The sequence below is a fragment of the Talpa europaea genome, assembly GCF_964194135.1.
Source record: "Talpa europaea genome assembly, chromosome: 1".
NCBI classification, from domain to species: domain Eukaryota; kingdom Metazoa; phylum Chordata; class Mammalia; order Eulipotyphla; family Talpidae; genus Talpa; species Talpa europaea.
The window spans coordinates 2,604,217-2,623,616 of record NC_140073.1 but is presented as its reverse complement, the minus strand read 5'-3'; the positions used below and the strand labels follow the sequence as shown (position 1 = coordinate 2,623,616).

Here is a 19,400-nt window from a genome sequence, read left to right as displayed (position 1 = left end):
AGGGAATTGCTCGAAGGGGCAGTGAACGTCCCCCCAGTTTTGGCCTCAGAGCTTGTCGTATGCCAGTGCCTTCTGGTTGTCCCGTGGACAGGATGCCTTCAGAGAACTGTCCTCTGCTTTGTGGGCTGGGGTTGGGGGCGTTTCTTTGAAGTTTCCCCAGAATGCCCTTGATTTCCAAAAGGGGACTGCGTGGGGAGAATGGGGTGCATGGGGCTCTGCCTTGGCCCCCCCCCCAGGATTGGCCCTGAGTGCATCCCTCCCACACAGTGGAAACAGGTGCCATGTCCTACCCCCCAACTCCTCTCCCCCAACCCCCGTTTCACCTGTAGCCCCCACGGCACTCACTGCATGGATTAGAGCGAAGGCCTCCATCAGCTGCTTTCTAGAACCTTCCCTCTTGCCCCTTTATCTTACACTCTGGCCCGATACATTTCCAGTGTCCTCTGTTTCCTGAGATGACAAGGGTTGCCAGCATCCACAGTCAGGGCTCCTTGGCGGCTCTGTGCTGCCCTGAGCAGGCTTTGGTCCTCTCTCCACGTCCCAGTGTGAGTGTTTCTCTAGCCAGACCTAGCTCCCTGGAGTCTGGAACCTTCCGCAGCCCTCCGGCTTGAGAAGGGCTGGGGGCAGAGCCGACTCCATCCTGTTCTTCGCCTCTTGCTTGGTGTGGTGGGTAAGATGCACTGCTTCTGCTTCTCAAAAATGTGTAGCAGCAGATCCCTGGCCTCGATGTCTGGGGAGCAAATCTTTCCTGTCCTTCCTCTGGCCCCAAATCTTTGTCCGGAGCCCCTGGCCACTCTGAAATCCAGCTGGCTGTGACTTCCGGGGTGGCGTGAGGGACCCCCTCCCTGGAAGGCACAGGGACCTCCTACCAACTGTTCCCAAGGTGGGGTCTGCGGAGCCCAGCTTGGGCATAGCTGTCTCACTCGGGGAAACCCTTGAGCCCCAAGGTCCTCGGCTGGGGCCCTGTGCCGGTGACACCTTCCACAGCGCCCTCACCGTGGGGCCTGGCATCTGCGGCCTTTGCTCATTTTTGGTCATTATTCAAAAACACCTTGTATGCGAAGTAGATATAATGCTGCTACACATTTTTAGGCTAAAATAAGGGTTTTGGTGCTTTTGAGTTAAAACTCCAGAGCAGGTGGGTGAGTAGGGGTCACGCATGCCCAGGCTCAGTAGCACCTGCCCCCGGGGCTGGAGGCCCGGGCTGGTGCCGGCATCCCTGCCTGGTCCCATGTGAGTGGCAGGACCAGCTCCTGACCCCATCTGCCCTGCCCTTCCCTGCCACCCTCTCGTGCTGGGCCCTGCCTTGCTCTGTGTTGCTGCCCGTAGGCTGGGCGGGACCCCGCGCCTGCTGACCGCTACCTGGACCCGGGTGTGGTTGGCACAGACCACGTGGTGTCGCCTGCACCTGCCATTTCCTCTGCCTTGTGCCGGGATCCCGAGCCCTTGCCTGGAGAGTGAGGCCCCTGGTATTTTGGGGCAGGCCGTGGCTGCAGCCTTGCCCCGGCCCTGCTGGGTAGGGCTGAGTCCACGGGGAGGCTTAGAGACCGGCCCAGGGTGGGCCCCAGGGCCAGGCAGCCCTGGGGCCCCAGCTGGTCTGCGGCAGAGTGGGCAGAAGGGCCGACAGCGGGTTTGCATCTTTCAGCAAATGCCCCCTTGTTCCAGAAGCCTCTCGAGCAGTGGCCTGAGAGGGAGGATGGTTGCTTAAAAGGAAAGAGCAGAGCAAAGAGTGGGTCCTCTTGGCGACCATCGCTAGTCTAAAAAAATTTTCCATCTTTTTTCAAGGATTTTATCTGCTCAAGGAAGGCATGTTTGTTCAGCAACAGCCTTGCCTGCTTGTCAGACCAGACATGCGTGGAGGCCAGAGCTGGCGGGGCCAGTCAGCCTGCCCGGCGCGGCTTTGGCGGCGAGTCTGCCCTTTGATTTTCACGGTGGGAAGCACCTTGGACCCCGCTCACCTTCGGGGCCCTTGGGCCATGTGCTCGACTGGGAAGGAGGGGTCTCCTGGGATCCAGGATGCCTGGCAAGAGGTGGGCACTGGCCACTGGCTTCTCTTGCTTAGTCTGTTGAGGGTCTAGAAAGACCCATGCAGAACCCCACACGCGCCTGCCCTCCACCTGGAGGGTCACAGCGGGCTGCGGCCGGGTGTGGGGTTTCCCTAGGTCCCCGGGCATTCGATCTCAGTGCCCGAGGGTGTGAGGTCTTTCCCGAGGGCCGGGGAGGTTTCCTATGGGGGGGTGAAGGGGCTCAGGGCTTCTCTGAGTTCAGACCATGGGCAGAGGGATGGGACACGGGGGAGGCTGAGTCCGAAACAGCTTCTGGGTGGTTGAGGTCCTGGACGTGAGTATGAGGTGGGCCTCTTCGCTTTCCCCTGCCCACTGCACCTAACAACAGCCTGGTCACCAGCGGCCTCTTGACAGCCACCCCGCTGCGGCCATGGGTCCTAGAGCAAGTGCCTGCCCCTGCAGCCAGGCCCGCACTGGCCTCCCCATGAAGCCCACCCGCGGCTGAGGACACCCGTCCCCTTCCCCTCCGGCTTGCTGGGACAGCTGCAGAGCCCAGGGGGCCACCCACCCAGCCTCCGGCCTGGATCCTGGACCCGGCAGCTCCCTCCCAGCTGTTCAGCTGGCTCCCGCTCCCCTCTCAGCCCTGTGGCCTTGGGCGTGTGAGTCAGCTCCTCTGGGCCTCAGTCTCCTCACCTGGAAGGGGGTTTCCACACAGACACGCTGGGGATGCTGGGAGGGGACGCCATAAAGTGCTCGGCCAGGCCAGCTCCCGGTGAGCGCACTAATTATTAGCTATTAGGATATTACCACAGTAGTAAATGTTACGAGGGAGAGCCTCAGGGGATCCTGGGATCACGTTCAACTCCAGACAAAGGGCTTGGCTGAAGCTGTCTCAGCGCAGCCTGTTGGGTCCCTTGCATTGAGTGCTGCCACTGCTGCTGTCAGACATGGCTGGGGGTTCCCCAGGCCCCTGGCTGCCAGGGCAGAGCTGGCGGAAGCAGCTCGAGGGCCACCGCCGGCCACGGCTAGTGGACATCAGCCTCGATGAAGGGCTTTGTCCAGAGACGACTTCCAGCAAGCCACTGGCCACAGGCAACCCAGGACATCGGTTCCTGCCAGCACAGCACAGGCCCGCAGTGACCCTGTGGAGTCCCCCCCTTAGCCCCCAAAGCCCACTGAGCACCCAGTTGTCTGGTGTCTAGCGAGGCAATAACACACCAGTCACTGGAGACAAATGGTCTTTTCCAAAACGGGGCTGTTGTTGGGTCTGGTTTCAGAAGACCCGCAGCAGAGATTTTCCTGGAAGGGAAGTACTTTTACCTGCCATTTCCCTGCTAATTGTGTTTTAATTGGGCAAATGTATATTTTGCTGCAGTGGCCAGGCAGGCGCTGACAGGTGGGGGTGCAAGCAGAGGCCAAGGGCCTGAGCAAGCAAAGGGCCATGAGGCTGCTCCACAGCCCTCAGTCTCTTGCGCACACGTGCCTGCGAGCACACACATGCACGCCCAGGAGCATGCACACATGTACGGCTGCACACCCGTGAGTGTGCACACACACGCACGCCCTATTGGCACGTCCTAATTCAGTCACTGAAATGCTCTGACTTGGGGGTGCCAAGGACAAGTTTTTAGGGAACATGACACTTGATTTATGCCTGCACATGTGTGTTTTCACTAATTAGAAGGTTTAGGGCAGAGCGGGGAAAAATATGTATTTCAGAGTCCCAGTTTGACGTGCCAGAAACCAGCCGGTTACTAACATTCTTATTTTTGACAAAATATAGCATTCTGATTACATGGCATTTCGGTGCAATGGCTCCCGGCCTGCCAGCCTCCCGGAAGTGGCCCGAGCCACAGCAGAGACCCAGAGAGCGGCCTTGGGTCCCGCACTGGCCAGGCCCGGGGGGACTGAGTGTGCAGATCCCTCTAGAGAGACAGGCCCCCAGCTTTTGCTCAGAGTCCCCAACTGAACAGGCACTGTAGGGGGCGCACCGGGGAGCAGGGGCCACGGGGCAGGACCACCCAGCCGAGTGTTCTTACCATGCCCCGGGTCTCTCCAGAAGTAACACTTTCATAACTCAAGTAACAATGAAGAGGTGGGCTCTGGCGCCTCCTCGGCGAGTCAGCCCCTGGTGACCACCAGCCTGTTCCTTAGCCACGTGCGCCCGGCCTCAGTTCCCGCATCTGTAAAATGGGGTCATGATGGCGCCCAGCCCCCAAAGCAGCCGAAGGGTTAATAAATGAGTCGATTGACGGGCATCTCAGAACCTGCTGATTCGCTCCAAAAGATGCCGTAAGTGAGCTGTTTTTACCTGCTAAGTCTAATGGTTGTCTCTCGGGTGTTCTAAGTCATGATGCATCGATCAGAAAATAAAGGCTTGCGTTAAGTGCACGCCCCAAATAAAGCAGCCCCACAGAGGCTGTTCTTAATGGAGACCAGCATCAGCATCTGAGTGCACACTTCCACACGCCCCGGGGACCAAAGAGGCACTTTTTTTTTTTTTTAAAGATTTGTTTATTTATGCGTACAAGAACTGGGGTGCAGGCCAGAGTGCAGGGGGGTGAGAGGATTCACCAGAGACAGAGTGGGGAGCAGAACAGGCAGAACTACTGAAATTCACTGCTGAGGGGAGCCGCGCGGACACAGGAGAGGTCTGCTGTGCCATATGGCTCATTGGGGATCGAACTTGTGCCGCATCGGATGCCTATAGCTTGATAGCCTATAGCTTGATAGCGCTGTGTCTTTGACCCCTGCGACACCAGGGAGACACCTCAAGGAGGCACTTTTTCTAAGGGGATGGCATGTACATGCGCGTGTAAGCTTGTATGCACGTGTGGCTTACAGCTCCAAGGTGTACACGTGCACACTCCCCCTCTGGAAGAGAAGCGATGGAGCTGACAGTACGTGCCGCGCCTTCCCGGCTGCCCGCCCTGCTCCTGGCTCTGTGTCCTGGAATCCTGCTCTGTGGCGGGGCCCAGTTTGATGCCAGAAAGACCCCAAGGGGACAGGGCCCAGAGCAGCTCCAGGTGATAGCGACAGCGTCATGTTCCGGGTCCACAAACCCATGCGGTGGCAAGGATTAGGTGTGGGGCCACTCGGCAAACTCGGGGTTCAGCAACCAAGCATAGGCTGCAGAGTCTCCGAGCCCCTACCCGCAAGACCACCAGGGGCGGGCAGGCCGCCAACCCTGATGGTCGGCCAGAGTCCAGCCAGGTTGGCAAGGACCAGTGGTTTCCACTGAGGTGGGAGAAGGTGGGAGAGACCCGCCCGCCCCAGCGCCCACTGCGAGGAAGCCGGCGGTTTCCTCGTGTGGTCACAGAGATCTCATTGTTCTGTCCCGCAGAGAGGAAACTGGAGACGAGGCTCAGCGAGCATTTTGGAATTGGCAGAAAAGAACATCTGGGAAAGGAAACACATTTCAGAAACAAACATACCTTTGTACCAGCTTTTATTTTCTTTAAGTGTTGCAAAAAAAAAAATAATGAAGACGGGCCAAATTCACCGACGTTCTACAAAACCTCCTTTTTTCCGGAGCAACGTTGGGAGGCTCTGCTTTCCGACGATCTCGTGTGCCTGGAAAAAGCAGCCACCTGGGAGCTGAGCAGGGACCTGGGACTCGCTCCAGGAAAACCATCCGGGAAGGGAGAACTCGGCCTGAGGTCTGTTTGCAGGCCCTGCCCCCCACTCCCCGCCCTGGGGAACCTCCCAGGGCACTGGGGTTCTTGCGGGAGCTGGCGCTGTCCCTTGAAAGCATCGTGCAGGTTTGGGGCCTGCCTGTCAAGTTCAGAGCCAAGGACCAGCTTTGATTGCCTCGGGAACCAGGCTAAGGTCAGCCTGCAGGTTCACAGCAACAGGGAGAAGGCCATCACTGGAGCGCTGCGGTGCAGGGGCTCTGCAGATAGGTGCAAAAAGATGAAATGAACTCCCCATGGAGGCCTGGAGAGCGCCCCCATCCCGTGTGAGTTCATCTTCAAATGTGACGTCACTTAGTCCTCAGCAGACGGCACTGGTCACCCTGTGCTGTCACCACAAGGGACTTGGCAGGAGGGGCTGGGTCATCCGCCGCCATTACACTCAGCCACGCCTGGGACTTTGAAGTTCATTGGCATGGGGCCATCGGATGAGCCCTGGGGCTCTGCAGGCGGGGGACCCGCCCTGGGCACAGCCGGGAGGAAGCGGCCCCCTGGACCTCTGTCCCCTCAGGACCGTGAACCCACCTCCCCCAGCCACGCATCCCGGTCCCATGTTGTGGGGCAACCTCTGCTCAGGAGGAAGAGGATCAGGACAGACGTGCCCCAGCCTGGCCCTCCACAGCTGCTTTTTTTTTTTTTTTTTTTTAATTTTATAGAGGCATGTTTATTTATTTATTTGTTTGTTTTGTTTATACAAGCACCGGGTACAGTCAGAAGCGCGGGAGGGTGAGAGAATTCACCAGAGCCAGAGCGGGGAGCAGAGCAGGCAGAAGGACTGAAGTCCACTGCTGAGGGGAGCAGCGGGCGGCAGGAGAGGTCTGCGCGCCATGTGGGACCCTCCACCGGTAGCCGGGGAGCAGCCGGGGATCGAACTGGCGCTGCAGAGGCTGCGGGCAGGTTCGCAACCCAGCGCTCAACCGCTGCGCCACCGGGGAGGTCCCACAGCTGCTTTCAACAGGGACAACAGGACCCAGAGGACACTGCTCTGGTCAGCACCCCCTTCCGCCCCAGGCCCCTCCTGTCAGGGAGGAGACCCCACACGACACGGCAAGATCTGTGTTCTCCTCGGACTCAGTATCCCCATCTGCAGGATGGGGGTGTGGGCACCCCAACCTCTGCTGCCATACACAAGCCAAGTGTGATGCCACAGCCCTGGGGCTTGCACATGGGCCACTTGGACTTGGGGGAGACCTCCCTGAACCCAGGCTGGTGGAGGTTGGGGCAGAGGGCGTCACTCATAGGCGACGGAAGGCAGCACAGGTGCCGGGCAGCAGCCAGGGCCGGGCAGGAGGCTTGGGGTGGGCAGTGTCCCTTCCCTTTGTGGGCCTCGCCCCAGTGCAGCCCGGCTGGCAGGCGGATGGCGTCCCTGCCTGCTGCTGTGTGGCCTGTTTCCAGGGTCTGTCCTGAGCCGGGCACATGAATCAAGTCTCCACACACCTGCTGGGGGTTTAAATTAGTCCCTGTCAAGAGGACAAGAGGCAGTGAGAGCTGGGAGCCAGACCCAGGCCGCCCCACCTGGACTTGTGGCTGGAGGGCAGGTGCAGAGGGAGGGCCCGGCTCAGGCTGCAGGCCTGGTCCCGCTCCAGGCTGCAGCAGTGCCCTCTCCTGAGAGAAATGACAGCATGTGGGCAGAGGGCAGCACCTCTTGCTAGGGACGAGGGGCCTGGTCAGTCCCAGGGTGGGGGCACCAGACAAAGCAAAGAGCTCGGTCTGCAGGCGAACCTCAGGGCCTGGCTCCCTCTGCCTTCGTGGGAGAGAGTGCCAGGGTGAAAAGGGAAATGCGGGCAGACCCATTGAGCCCGGCCCCGGAGGCAAAGGGGCAGGAGAGAGCTGTGGTCAGTGTGGGGGAGGGACTGGCTTGTCTGCAGGCTGCCAGGGAAGGCGGTCAGAAAGAAGCAGGCACGGTCCCTGACAAAGTGCGCTTGCTCGGGGAGCAACAGCCAGCCAGGGTGGCTGTGGCCCCAGGAGGACTGTGGCCCCGAGAGCCTGGGGTGCACCCCCACTGAGCTACAAAATAAATGTGCTTTACCTGGGCAAAGCTGAGCCCTGTCCTGTGCCTGCCGTTGAGGCCACCTGCTTGGTGTTTGTTGTTTTCACTTCACCTCGGGCTGGAGTTTTCCAGGATGTGACCCCTGCTCTGTGACCCCCGATCATTCAAGATCCTCAGTCTCAGAGCCTCGGGCTGTGTCCCTCCTCCCGGGCCCTTTACAGATCTGGGAGACGGGGGACTGGGGTGCAGGAGTGACCGCCGTCTCCCCGGCCCCGCTCAGCTCTTCAGACCTGTCCCCTCTGGCAGTGCCAGGCTCCCCACTCCCCACACATGTGGGTCCCCCCTAAGGGGAGTTCTGTCTTTCACATTCTTCCTGGTCATTTCTGTTGGTGCTTTCCCCTCAAACAGAGCCAGTCTGGAGTTTGCCGGCTCCTGTGGTCCAAGGAGAGGCAGTGGGGAGAGTGCCCAGGCTCCCCCCATTATACCCTCCTGGGAAGCCCCTGGGGTTGGCCCAGGGTGGCAGCTGCACTGACTGTTGCAGGGGTGGGGGAGCGGGCCTCCTGCGGGCACTCGGGAGCCTTCCCCGAGTGGCCAGGCCAAGACTCTACCTGGAATGCAGGCCCAAGCCCTTCCTCAGCACCCTGGGGTCCCTCCGCCGGCCCAGGGCCTTGGTGGCCCGTGCAGGGTCCAGCGAGACCCTCTCCCCCACCTCCGGATCTGCGTTCCTCTGTGTGCCGGGTGTCGGGAACAAGCCTCGTTTTCTCTCTCTTTTGCAAGTGCTTTCTCTTTCCGGCCCCGGCCGGCCTGCCCTGTGCCTTTCCTGTCCGCTGGCTTCCCTGACCTTTGAAATGTGGTCCCTGCTCGGGAAACTTGCCTGGGCCTCGGGGTTAATTGCTGCCTTCCTGGGGGTGGGGTGGGGTGGGGTGGGGTGTGTGTGTGTGTGTGCGCGTGTGCGCACACGCGCATGTGTGCACGAGGGTGTGAGCATGGGTGTGAGCGTGTGAGTTCGGGGGGACTGAGCTGGGAGGAGGAGTGAGCTCTGAGCCGAGTGGGGAGCAGCCAGTTGCTGAGGTCTGGCGTTTGGGTGGAGGAGGGGCCATGTGGGGGCTGGGGGTTGGCGGACCCTGCGGCTGGGCTGGGATAGGACAAGTGAGGTGGGCATGGGAGGTATTCTGCAGCTAGTGAGGCGCTCGGACCTTGGCTTCATGAGTGCCCCACAGCTCACTGTGTGAGCCCAGGTTAAGAGTAGTGTCGCTCCCTGTGTTCTAGAAGCTTCTTGGACTGCTTGCCAGCCTCACCCCCTACCAGGGGTCCGGGCTCCAGTGTCTGCTCTCGCTCCCCATCCTCATGGTTGGCCCTTTGGCGGCCAGGCCAGGCCTGGGGTGGCACTGACCAGCCCTGGCCTAAGGGCTGGGGCGTGGGCTGCCTGGTGGGGGTACAGGCCACAGGCGCAGAGCCGGGCACTTACAGAGGACCCGGCTGTCACCTGGGCCAGGTGTGGGGGACTGGGGGGGGGTGGGGGTGGGGCTAAAGGCACAGAGGTGGGGCCTGTGGTTTTCTGGAGGCTCTGTTTGCTCTGGTGGGACTGGGAATGGAGGGGAGCCTGGGGGGCTGAACCAGGTTGGGGGGGCACTCCCTGCCTCAGTGGGTCCTGAGATGAATGGTCTTCGGGGGGCTGTGATGGTTCCCGAGGTGGAAGTGTGGGTATGGTGATTCTGGTGTGTTTGGAGAGGTCATCAGGATCCCCCCTGTTAGAGTCGCTGCCCCACTCATGGGGGAGACCTGGGGTTTCTGCTGGTTATAGGCATCAGAGCCTCCTCCAGGGCTGAGGCCCCGAGTCCGGCCCAACTGAAGATCTGTCCCTGGAACAGTGGTCCCTGAGGGCCGGCAGCCCCTGCCGCCCACCCCCGCCCGGGAGCTGGTGGGGGGTGGAAACGGGGCCGGGGACCTCCCATGAGGGTGAGTGTGAGTATTTCACAGTTCTTCTTCCTTAACTCAGTCCTTTGAGAAGCTGAGATGATTTTTGAGAAAGCGGCTGCAGGGCTTGCTCTGGCTGCCGTGGCTCCCTTGCTGGAGGCCAGAGCTGGTTGGCAAGCCTTTCTTGGCTGGCCGGTCTCGGTGCCGGGGTGGACAGAGGGGAGGTGGGTGGATCAGGCACACCTGGAGCCCTGGCACCTGGTGGAGGTTGGGCAGGAGGAGCCCCTGGCGCTGGGGCTGTGGTACAAGGAGGCACCCTGGGTGGGGCATGCGGACACCCGGTTTGAGAAGCGGAAGCCAGAAGGCGCCCAGGGCCCTCAGGGAAGCCCTGGGAAGTTGTGAACCCGGTCAGCGGCTTACAGCAAATGCCACTCACCCACCGATGAGTCCTGAGCAGTGTGACGTCAGGCGAGTCCCCCCAGCGCACCATCGCACACCCAGATGGCAGTGCCCCCACACCAGGACTGACGGCACATGGGGACGCCCGGTGTGCATCGCCCCACTGGCCAGACATCACCGAGCGAGGCAGGACCGAGCATGAGCAGTTACTGGAGTTCGCGCGGGCTCGCTCTGCATTCGCTCAGTCGCTGTCCACCCTTCCAGGATCCTGTCTCGCCTCCTCCGGGAAGCCTGCCTGGACCCACCACCCAGTCTCTTCCAGCCCCTGAACCCCCTGCTCATGTCACTCACCTGAGGTTCCTTCTTGCTTCGCTGGTGGTTTAACTGCATGTGTGTGTGTGCAAATGTGGGCCTGTGTGCCTGTGCTTGTGAGCGTGCCCTACGAGCTAGAGTCTCGAACATGGGCCTGTGCTGCCTCCCATTTCTTGGCCTTCCCCAGGGGCTGGCGTGTGACAGAGTCACTCCTGACAAGCCCCGCACCCCCCCTCCCCGTTCTTAGTTCCAGGCTCCGGCCTACTCTAGTGAGCAGCGTAACGCCTGGTGGATGTAATAAGGCACGCGCTGGATGTGGCTTATTTTGGTGTAGCCGGGCGTTGGGCTCCCCTGAGCCTGGTGGTGTTCTGTGGAGCCACGTGGACCATGTGCACCCAGGCCCTGGGCGTGGGGGCCCACATCTGCTCCGCGTTCTCCATATAAATATGGGTGTGCTGACATGGGTCTGAGTGGGGTGCTGGCGCTCGGAGTGTCAGCTTCCCGAGTCCGTTGTGCTGGAGACTGAAAACTAATCGCGAGTCCTGGGACCTGAGGCAGGAGGAGGTCCTGGCCCTTCCCCGGGGCGGGTGGGGGGGAACTGATTGAGGATCCCGGCCAGCAGACCCTAAACACGGGGGCCTGTCATCTGTTCCGCCTCTCTGAAAAGGGGGTGTGAGAAACCACGGAACATGCTGGGGAGTCTTGCGGGCAGGCTAAGGGGGGCTGCATAGATCTAGGGTCACAGATCCACGTCTGGGTCAGTGGCGGGGCACCAGGGCGAGGGAAGCAGGTCACACGGGAGTTAGGTCTGCTCAGCGCTGTGGTGCCTTTGGAAAAAGGTGTTTGTCTGGGAAAATTCACGTTGCAGCAATGAACCATTTTAAAGTAAATGATCCCGTTGCGTTTAGCACATTCACGGTGTGGGCAGCTCCCCACGCTATCATTCCAGCACGTCTCCATCACCCGGAAGGGAACCCCGCACCCCCTATATGCTCCCGCTGTGCGGGCCCTGGGCTCCATCAGTCCGTCCTGCGGGGTTGCCTGCGTGGGGCGCAGCGCTGAGCCTCACTTGCGCCTTTTTGCGGCCGGCTCCTTCCTGGCAGGCGCTCCTGGACTCCTCCTCAGAGGCCTGTGCCCCGGCCTCCTTCCTTGCTTGCGGCTGGGTGACCCGCCGCCCCCCCCCTCCCCCCGCCTCCTCCAGGGCTTGCACTTCCCTGCCCATCGCTTGACAGGGCTTGGGCTGTGCCCGCAGCAGCCTGAGCATGAGCAGGTGAGGGCCCTGCCAGGCGGCGTCCAAGGAAGCTGGGCTCGGCGGAGATGGAAGGGCAGCGCCTCCATTTCACAGCGGGGCAGACTGGGATTCGGGCACCCCCAAGTCTAAGTTGGTGTCCTTTTCCCTTCCTGGCAGACCGGCCCGGAGTGGGGACGAGCGGAGTTCTGCCCCACTGCTGCCGCCGCCTGGCCCTTTGCATGACCTGGCCGTGGACACTGCATGGCCGTTGCTGTGGGGGTGCAGTGGTCACCCCTGCTTCATGGCAGGCTGTGGGGGTCAGGGGCCGCCAGACCCAAGCTAGCTGCTGACCCCAGTTCCTGCTCGGGCCGACCCTCTGCTCTGGTGCTAAGGGTCCTGCAGGAGAAATTTGCGGGGAAACTTAGGGGTCGCTTAAGTGGAATTTGGGTCTCGGGCCTCCCCGGTGGCGCAGCGGTTGAGCGCTGGGTTGCAAAGCTGCCCGCAGCCTCTGCAGCGCCGGTTCGATCCCCGGCTGCTCCCCGGCCACCGGAGGAGGGTCCCCCATGGCGCGCAGACCTCTCCTGCCGCCCGCTGCTCCCCTCAGCAGTGTACTTCGGTCCTTCTGCCTGTTCTGCTCCCTGCTCTGGCTCTGGTGAATTCTCTCACCCTCCCGCGCTTCTGACTGTACCCAGTGCTTGTACATAAAAATAAATAAATCTTAAAAAAAAAAAAGATTTGAGACCCAAATTCCACTTTTTTTTTTATAATTTTTTTTATAGTTTTTTATTTTTTATTTATTTATACATGCACTGGTCTGGCCTTTCCACCCAGGGAAGCTGGTGACCCCGCGTTGGCTGTGCTTTCTTTGCTCCCCTGTCGTGAGAGAAGGCGGCGCTGATTGTGCGCAGGGCTGTCCCTCCTTCAGGCCCAAGCTCCCGCCCCCTGCCTGGCTGGCCCCGGGCGAGGGTCCTTAACACCGGTTGCCGTGAGTTTCATTCTGGAAGGGTGGTTCTGCCGTTTGTGGCCGCCAGGGAGCCCTGAGGGGGCTGTGGTGCATGGTGGCGCCGGCCAGTGGCTCTGGCCCCCTCTTCCTGGACTCACACGGTCTCTTCCTGCCATTCCTCCTCCTCAGGTCAGTGGACGATGGGTGCCCCTGGCTGTGTCTGGCCTCCTCCAGCCTCGGGCTCCTCGTCTGGGGGTGTGCGGCGGCGCCCCCTCCCTGTGCTCCGCCCCAGGACCTTTGCACGGGCGGCTCCTTCGCCAGGGTTGCTTTCCCTTCGAGGGGACCTGGTTGTCACTTTCTGGGCGAGCCTGACCCTGACTGTCTGGTGAAGTGGCAGCCCCAGCCCCCAAACCCTTTACCCTGCTCTCTTTTCCCGAACACAGTGCTGGCCTTTGCCCTACTCCTGTTGCCTTCCCTGGTGTATTTATTGCTTAGTGTTTCCCCCTCTGGAATACAGGGTGTGAGGGCGGGTCCTTCCGCCCCTGGCAGCTTTGTCCTGGGCTCAGCCCAGCGCCTGGCTTCTGCCTGACTCCTTTTCCTCCCTTCCTCCCCTGCTCTGCTCTCCTCTCGGCCTGGCTCCCACCGCCCGCTCCCCCGGCCCCCCAGAACTGGCTTCTCTCTGCCTCTCCTGCCCTTGAAGGGCCCTGGGAAGGCCCGGTCTCCCTGAACGGGTAGGAGCACCTCGGGCCCCTTGTTGGCACAGGGCATGTTAGCCCTGGTCCCCCAGGTCCTGAGGAGGGGTCTGGGCGAAGGGGGGCCTCCTGTGCCTGCTGGGGAGGGTGGGCAGGGGCAGCCGGGGCCGCTCCTCCTCGAAGGCTGGGAGAGGGTAGGTGTTCTGACCAGCAGGGAGCATGAGCTGCCCAGAGAGCACCCCTGCCTGCCTCCAGAGAGCGCCCCTGCTTCCCCGCCCAGGAGACCACTCCCGCCTGCCCTCCCGGGCTTGCCCCTCCCAAGTCTCACTTTGGGGAAAGAACAGGAAATTAAAAACATCCCCCCACGAACCTCAGGCCTTTGAAGGGTGCACCTGAACTGCCCAGAGTGTAAACCCAGAGGAAAATGTGGTCTTTCCAGTTTGGGGAGAAAGAACTGAGCAGAGCTAGGATTTTTTGTGCCGGAGGCCTCTTCCAAGGCTCCTTGCCACCCCCTTCGCTCCGATTCCTGGAGGGGGAGGGTTTGCAGCCAACAGTAAACCGTGGGGCCTGGCCACTCACCCCCGGCCCCCTTCACTGCCCCTCTGGGCTGAAGAGAGCCCCTGTGGGCTGTCCCCTCGCAGACTCCCCTCACACCTGGAGGCCGTCAGTGCATCATGTCTGGGGGCGAAGTGGGGGGTAGGGGGGTTGCTCCCTCCTGGACAGTCGCTCACTGTTGCTGAGGAGCCACTTTAGTGGAAAGCGGTCAGCGCCCTGTCCCCTGCCTGCTGTAGTGAGGGGCTCTCGGGCTGCAGTGGGGTCCACCCTGGTGGGGGTGTCATGGGCCTCAGCACCATGCATGTGTGGGTGCCTGTGTTTCTGAGAAGATCAGCTTCCCAGGGCTTTGTAACCCCCAGAGCCACAGTGGAATTTTGACTCAGCAAGCCCAGGCAGGTCACACCTTTGCTGGATGCAGGGGACCTGGCCTCTGGGAAACTCGGGAGCCTGGTAATCCCAGCTCTGGGGGCCGGGAGAATCCGGGCCATGAATGGGAGCACCTTCCGGGAGCACTAGCAGCCGTGGGGCCTCTGGCAGCTGTGCTGTCCCGGACCCGCTATGACCCCGGTGCCCTGACCGCCACCCTCTACCCCAGCCCCACCCTTGGACTGGCTTCACTCTGCTCCGCTCCATGGAGCCTCTGGCTGGGGTGCAGACCAGGGCCCTTCTATACAGCCCCCCCTTTCCTTTTCATCCCTCAGGGGGTGCAGGCAACCCACTGCAGGAAGCTGGGTGGTTAGGCTGGCAGGGAAACAGGCTGCGTGCTGGCCCTGGGCCGGGGCACAGGGTGCCTCCTCGGGTATAGGGACCCTGAGGCCCTCCATGTGGTAGGGAGGGTTTTTGTGAACAGCTGGGGAGGCAGGGTAAGTCCCATTTTGCATATATTTTATTTTTCCTAAGCTCTTTTCCGTGTATAGAGTACGTAACCTGGGCCTACTGCATTTTGCTATCATGCGGGTTTTGAGATGGAGGGAAGTGACTTACGTCATGAAGGACACCCTCTTTTCTGTGTCACCCCGGTCTCTTCACGTGGGTGTGCTTACTTCCAAGTTGGCAACGTCCCTCTCCCTCCCCAGACTTTGAAATGCTCTTCAAATGGAAGGACACGACCATGAGTCATAAAGTATTGACTTTATATGCCGTTTGAACTTTATTTTTGGTTGAAAAAAAATTTTTTTTTAATCTTTAAGAACTTGCTAGTGAGGTCTGTGCACAGAGCAGAGTGTGGGGTCACGGGGCAGAGCGCGGGGCCACGGGGAAGTGCGTGGGGTCACGGGGCAGAGTGTGGGGCCACGGGGCAGCAGATCTGTGTGCGGTGAGCGCGTCATGGCTGAGCGCCTTGGTGCCAGGGCCTCGTATGCAGCACTGCCTCCTCCCGCCCTCGTCTCCCCTAAGTGCCTGGACGCTACGTGGCCTGGCCAAACGGTCGTGGACCAGGGTCAGAGTTAGCTGCACGGCTGGGCTGTCGCCTGCTGCAGACCAGGCCTCTTTGCGACCTGTTGGCACCTGCTTGGGGACACGGAAGAGGGGGACTGGGACCATCTTTGGTGGCCAGCTCCTCCTGCAAGAGGCCAGTGCCAGCTTAGCTGTGGTGGTGACATCCCAGTGTTTGTCTTTTCACAACGTCCCTCCCTGACCTTAGGGCCACGGTGAGGATGGGAGGGGCATGGCATCCTCAGTGCCCCCATCCTCAGGGGACCTCACCTGCGCAGGGGAGAGGCTGGGGTTGAGCCTGGAAGCTGCCCTTTCCTCCAAGCTGCATGGGGATGGAGGATCCTGGAGGGGCTTGAGAGGTGGGGTGGCCTTCCAAAGTGACCCTCTAATTTATGCATTGTGGGGTATCTAGGATCAGGGTGGGGAACTGAGGCAGTGGTCGCAGGAAGGATCCTGAGTGTGGACGGTGGTCCAGGGATTGTGTGGGACTCCAGAGCCCACACAGTCACTTTTGAGCCAGGCCTCCGGGGGTAGCATGGCTAGGGCAGTGCCCCTGCAGCCCTGCCATTGCAGCCGGCTGATGAAGGGGAGGTGCAGACGTGGGGGCGGGGTGATTTCAGGAGCTGCAGCTGTTGGCTGCCTGAGAGACTGGTGGGACTTGGGCCTGCCCAGGCAGTGCCGAGGGGACCAGGAGGAAGAGCCAGCGGTCCTTACTGTGTGCCTCTGCCCCACAGCTTCACCACTGCTGCTGTTTGCCAACCGCCGGGATGTGCGCCTGCTGGATGCCGGCGGGGTCAAGCTGGAGTCCACTGTCGTGGTCAGCGGCCTGGAGGATGCAGCCGCGGTGGATTTCCAGTTCTCCAGGGGAGCCGTGTACTGGACGGATGTGAGTGAAGAGGCCATCAAGCAGACCTACCTGAACCAGACGGGGGCCGCCGTGCAGAACGTGGTCATCTCGGGCCTGGTGTCTCCTGACGGCCTGGCCTGCGACTGGGTGGGCAAGAAGCTGTACTGGACCGACTCGGAGACCAACCGCATCGAGGTGGCCAACCTCGATGGCACGTCCCGGAAGGTCCTCTTCTGGCAGGACCTGGACCAGCCGCGGGCGGTTGCCTTGGACCCAGCTCACGGGTGAGATGCCCCCTCACCACCACCGCGGCCAGGGCTGGGGAGGGGGGGCCTGGGTTACTCGCCCCAGTGGCGTCTTCAGAGAAGCGGTTCCCCTTCGGAGGCCGCTGATATTGAGCTGTGTCCCTCGCGCCCCGAGGCTGATTCTTCAGGCCCCACATCTGCGTGGCGGTGGGCTCAGCAGGCGCGGGTGGGTGGGCAGCTGTCGTGTGGGGGCCCCAAGGAGGTGCGGCCACTTGGGCGGGGACACGCGCCTTTGTCACTTCGCCCGCCAGGAGCTATTGTGTAGCGGTGCAAAGTGCTGGGGCTGCTGCCGGGTCTCCCCGGGACCCCTGCGCCCCTCGGCCTGCCAAGCTACCTGGGCCTGCAGCCTCGGCCGGCACCCAGCCAGGCGGGTTTTGTGGGCAACAGTGAAGAACAATCTTGGAGTCGCAGTTGGGGTGGACAGACTGTGGGAGACCAGGCTCATTCCGGACTTTCCTGAGTGGCCTTCTTGGCTGGGCGGCCTCTGTCCCTGCCTCCCCAGCCCAGGGATGGTGCTCGCTGGCGGCACCAGGGCCGGCCCCTGCTGGGTCTGCCCAACCCTCCCACAGGGTTGGCTGTCGGCCATCTTGGACCGAGACACCATAGTGCTCAAGGACACACGCAAGACACTGCAGCCCGGGAGGGCCCGCCGTTGCAGTGGGGGCGGGGTCTGTGGGTGGCCCACCTCCTGGGGGTGGGGTCTGTGGGTGGCCCACCTCCTGGGGGTGGGATCTGTGGGCAGCCTGCCTCCCTGGGGTTGGGGTTTAGGGCGGCCCGCCTCCCCGGGGGCAGGGTCTGGGGCAGCTCTCCTCCCTGACGGTATTTGAACCCAGTCCTGCGTGAAAACACCAAGTTAGTGGGTTCCAGTCAATGCTGGCAGCTGTTATCTGTGGCCGTGAAGGCCACAGACCCAGAGGCTGCACTCGTCCGAGAGTGCTGGTGCCAGGCACAGGCGTTCTGGCAGGTGGAGGGAGCCTTGCTCCAGCGCCAGGGGCTCAGGTAGGGGGCAGGCAGGACCCTCTGGGCCTGAATACCTGAGGCTGGGGTGACCTTTCAGGGGCTGCAGTGCTTGTGGGTCTCTACCCAGGCAGGGGCCCTCCCCTAGAGGTACAGGCCTCCCTGCTATGCAGAGGCAGCTGGCCCCTTCGAGCCACCCGGGATCCAGTGGTTTGCAGAATCCCCATTTAAGGAAGGCGGAGGCCTGTGTTATGAAACTCGGGGAAGGAATTTGAATTATGCTCCTCATGGAGCTCCAAGCTGTCACGTCTTCCGGCCTTTCCCGTGGGCCGTCCTGGAGTGTCCAGGGCAAGCACCGTGAGTCCTGCTGAGATTTGTTCTCCTGATACTTCTAGGGGGCAGTGAGGGCTGGGCTCATCCCAGGCTGGGGGGCGGGGTGGGGAGGTGGTAAGAAAGAGCTGGAAAGGAAGGATCATGCCCAGTGGGCAGGAGGCAGGGGGCTTTGTTGGGTGGCTGCCAGCACCTGCTGGCCTTGGGCTGCCAGGAGTTCACCCACTGCGGGCCTTGGGCTGCCCGCTGGCCAAGGAGCCAGGCACATGGTGGCCGTGCTCCGACTGCAGCAGAGACCCGCACTGTTTGCCAGAGTGGCTGTGGCCCGGGCCCCGGCAGCCAGCCCTTGGGGTCCGGCTTTCTCATCTGCCCAAGGAGTCAGTGATTCCCACTCTCCCCTCGCCGGTGGGGTCCTTGGGAGATGCAGAGGAGCCAGCACCCCTCTCCTGCCTGGCCCCTTGGGACCGAGAGGAGGGGAGCTTGGCCAGGGTGGCTGGGGGTGTTGCTCTCCCTGCCCCGGACGTGCGGTACAAAGCCCGTGCGAGCTGCTCCCTCTAATCTCATGATTCCTCCGCTGGTGCAGAGGCTGCGGAAGGCAAGGCCCCCTGCTGCCTGTGTCCCTGGTGACCAACTAGTGGGCAGCCATTTGATGTTTGCTCAAGTGTAGTGAAGTTTCACTTGTAAGGCCAGAGGGGTGCTGGAGTGGTGTCCGGCCCCAGAGTGGGCTGGTCTCAGCCTTGTGCAGGTTCCACCTGCCCCACAGGACTCCCACAGAGGATACGGGGCTTGCGGGATGCTGTGTCCACTGGGGTTCCAGGCTGACTCCTGGGGCCAGTGTGAAGAGCCACGTCTTTGAAGTGGTCATTAAGGCCAAGGCTGGGAGGACTTGCTGGGGGCCAGGACCGCCAAGGAGGAGGACGCACGACCTGGAGCCCATGGACCACGGTGGGAGGGACTCCTCTGAGGGAAACTGGGCACCGTCCCCTTCTTTGGACACTGGGTGGACAAAATATACTGGGCCAGCCACCTCGTGCCTGTAGCTCCACGCTATGGGCGTGTGGACATGTGTGGCTCGTGTCCTCCCAGCTGGGGGTCCTCTCAGCCTCCACGGACGGGCCCCGTGGGCCTCTTGGAAACTGGGGATGTCCTTTGGGTGCCAGTGGGACAATGAAGAAGCGTCCGGGGGTGGTGGCTGGCCCGCCCTGGACACCTGGCCCAGGTGTGGGCCCACGTTGCCCTCACACCTCTGGGGAGCGGCAGCCGCTGTGTCCCTGCCCCTCCCTCCCATATGGGTTTTTTAATACTTAGTTTCTTTAAAGCAGTTTTATGTTCAGAGCAAAACTGAAATGTGGCGCTCCCACGGCCCCGGGTGCAGCCTGGGGGTGTCGACCAAGGCTAGTGCTGGGGCTCCGTCCACCCCACCCGTCTCCTGGGGGCCCCAGGATCTTGTCTCTGTGCTTTTGCCCTCCAGCATGTCCTGGGGGGGACCTTCTGCTCCCCAGACGGTCTGAGAATATGCGCCTGGCCCTGGGTCCGTGGGCTCGTGGCTCACTTGTCCCTCTTCCGCCGAGCGCACCTCTGCCCCGTGTGTCTGGTTGGCGTGTAGGGACGCACTTACAGTGTTAGCTTGGTAGCAAAACATCAGAAGCAACTCAAAGGCCCAGTGCAGAGCTGCTTAAATAATTTACGGCGCAGTCGCTCGAACCTCGTAAGGCGAGCGAGGGGGCTCCCGTGAGGAGGAAGGCCGGGCGCCCGGCGTGTGCTGCTAGCGAGGACCGGCCAGGAACTGC

At 61.7% G+C, this 19,400-nt stretch overlaps 1 protein-coding gene across 1 annotated transcript in view; it reads left to right on the top strand.

Annotated features, from left to right (window-relative positions):
* Window positions 1–19,400, top strand: part of LRP5 (LDL receptor related protein 5) — a gene marked incomplete at both ends in the record, with an annotated part of 73,873 nt that overhangs the window by 6,878 nt on the left and 47,595 nt on the right. Inside the window, one exon of the mRNA XM_084243271.1 lies at window positions 15,906–16,302. Within this exon, the coding sequence (XP_084099397.1) occupies window positions 15,906–16,302 (397 nt within the window). The remainder of the gene's footprint in view (window positions 1–15,905; window positions 16,303–19,400) is intronic.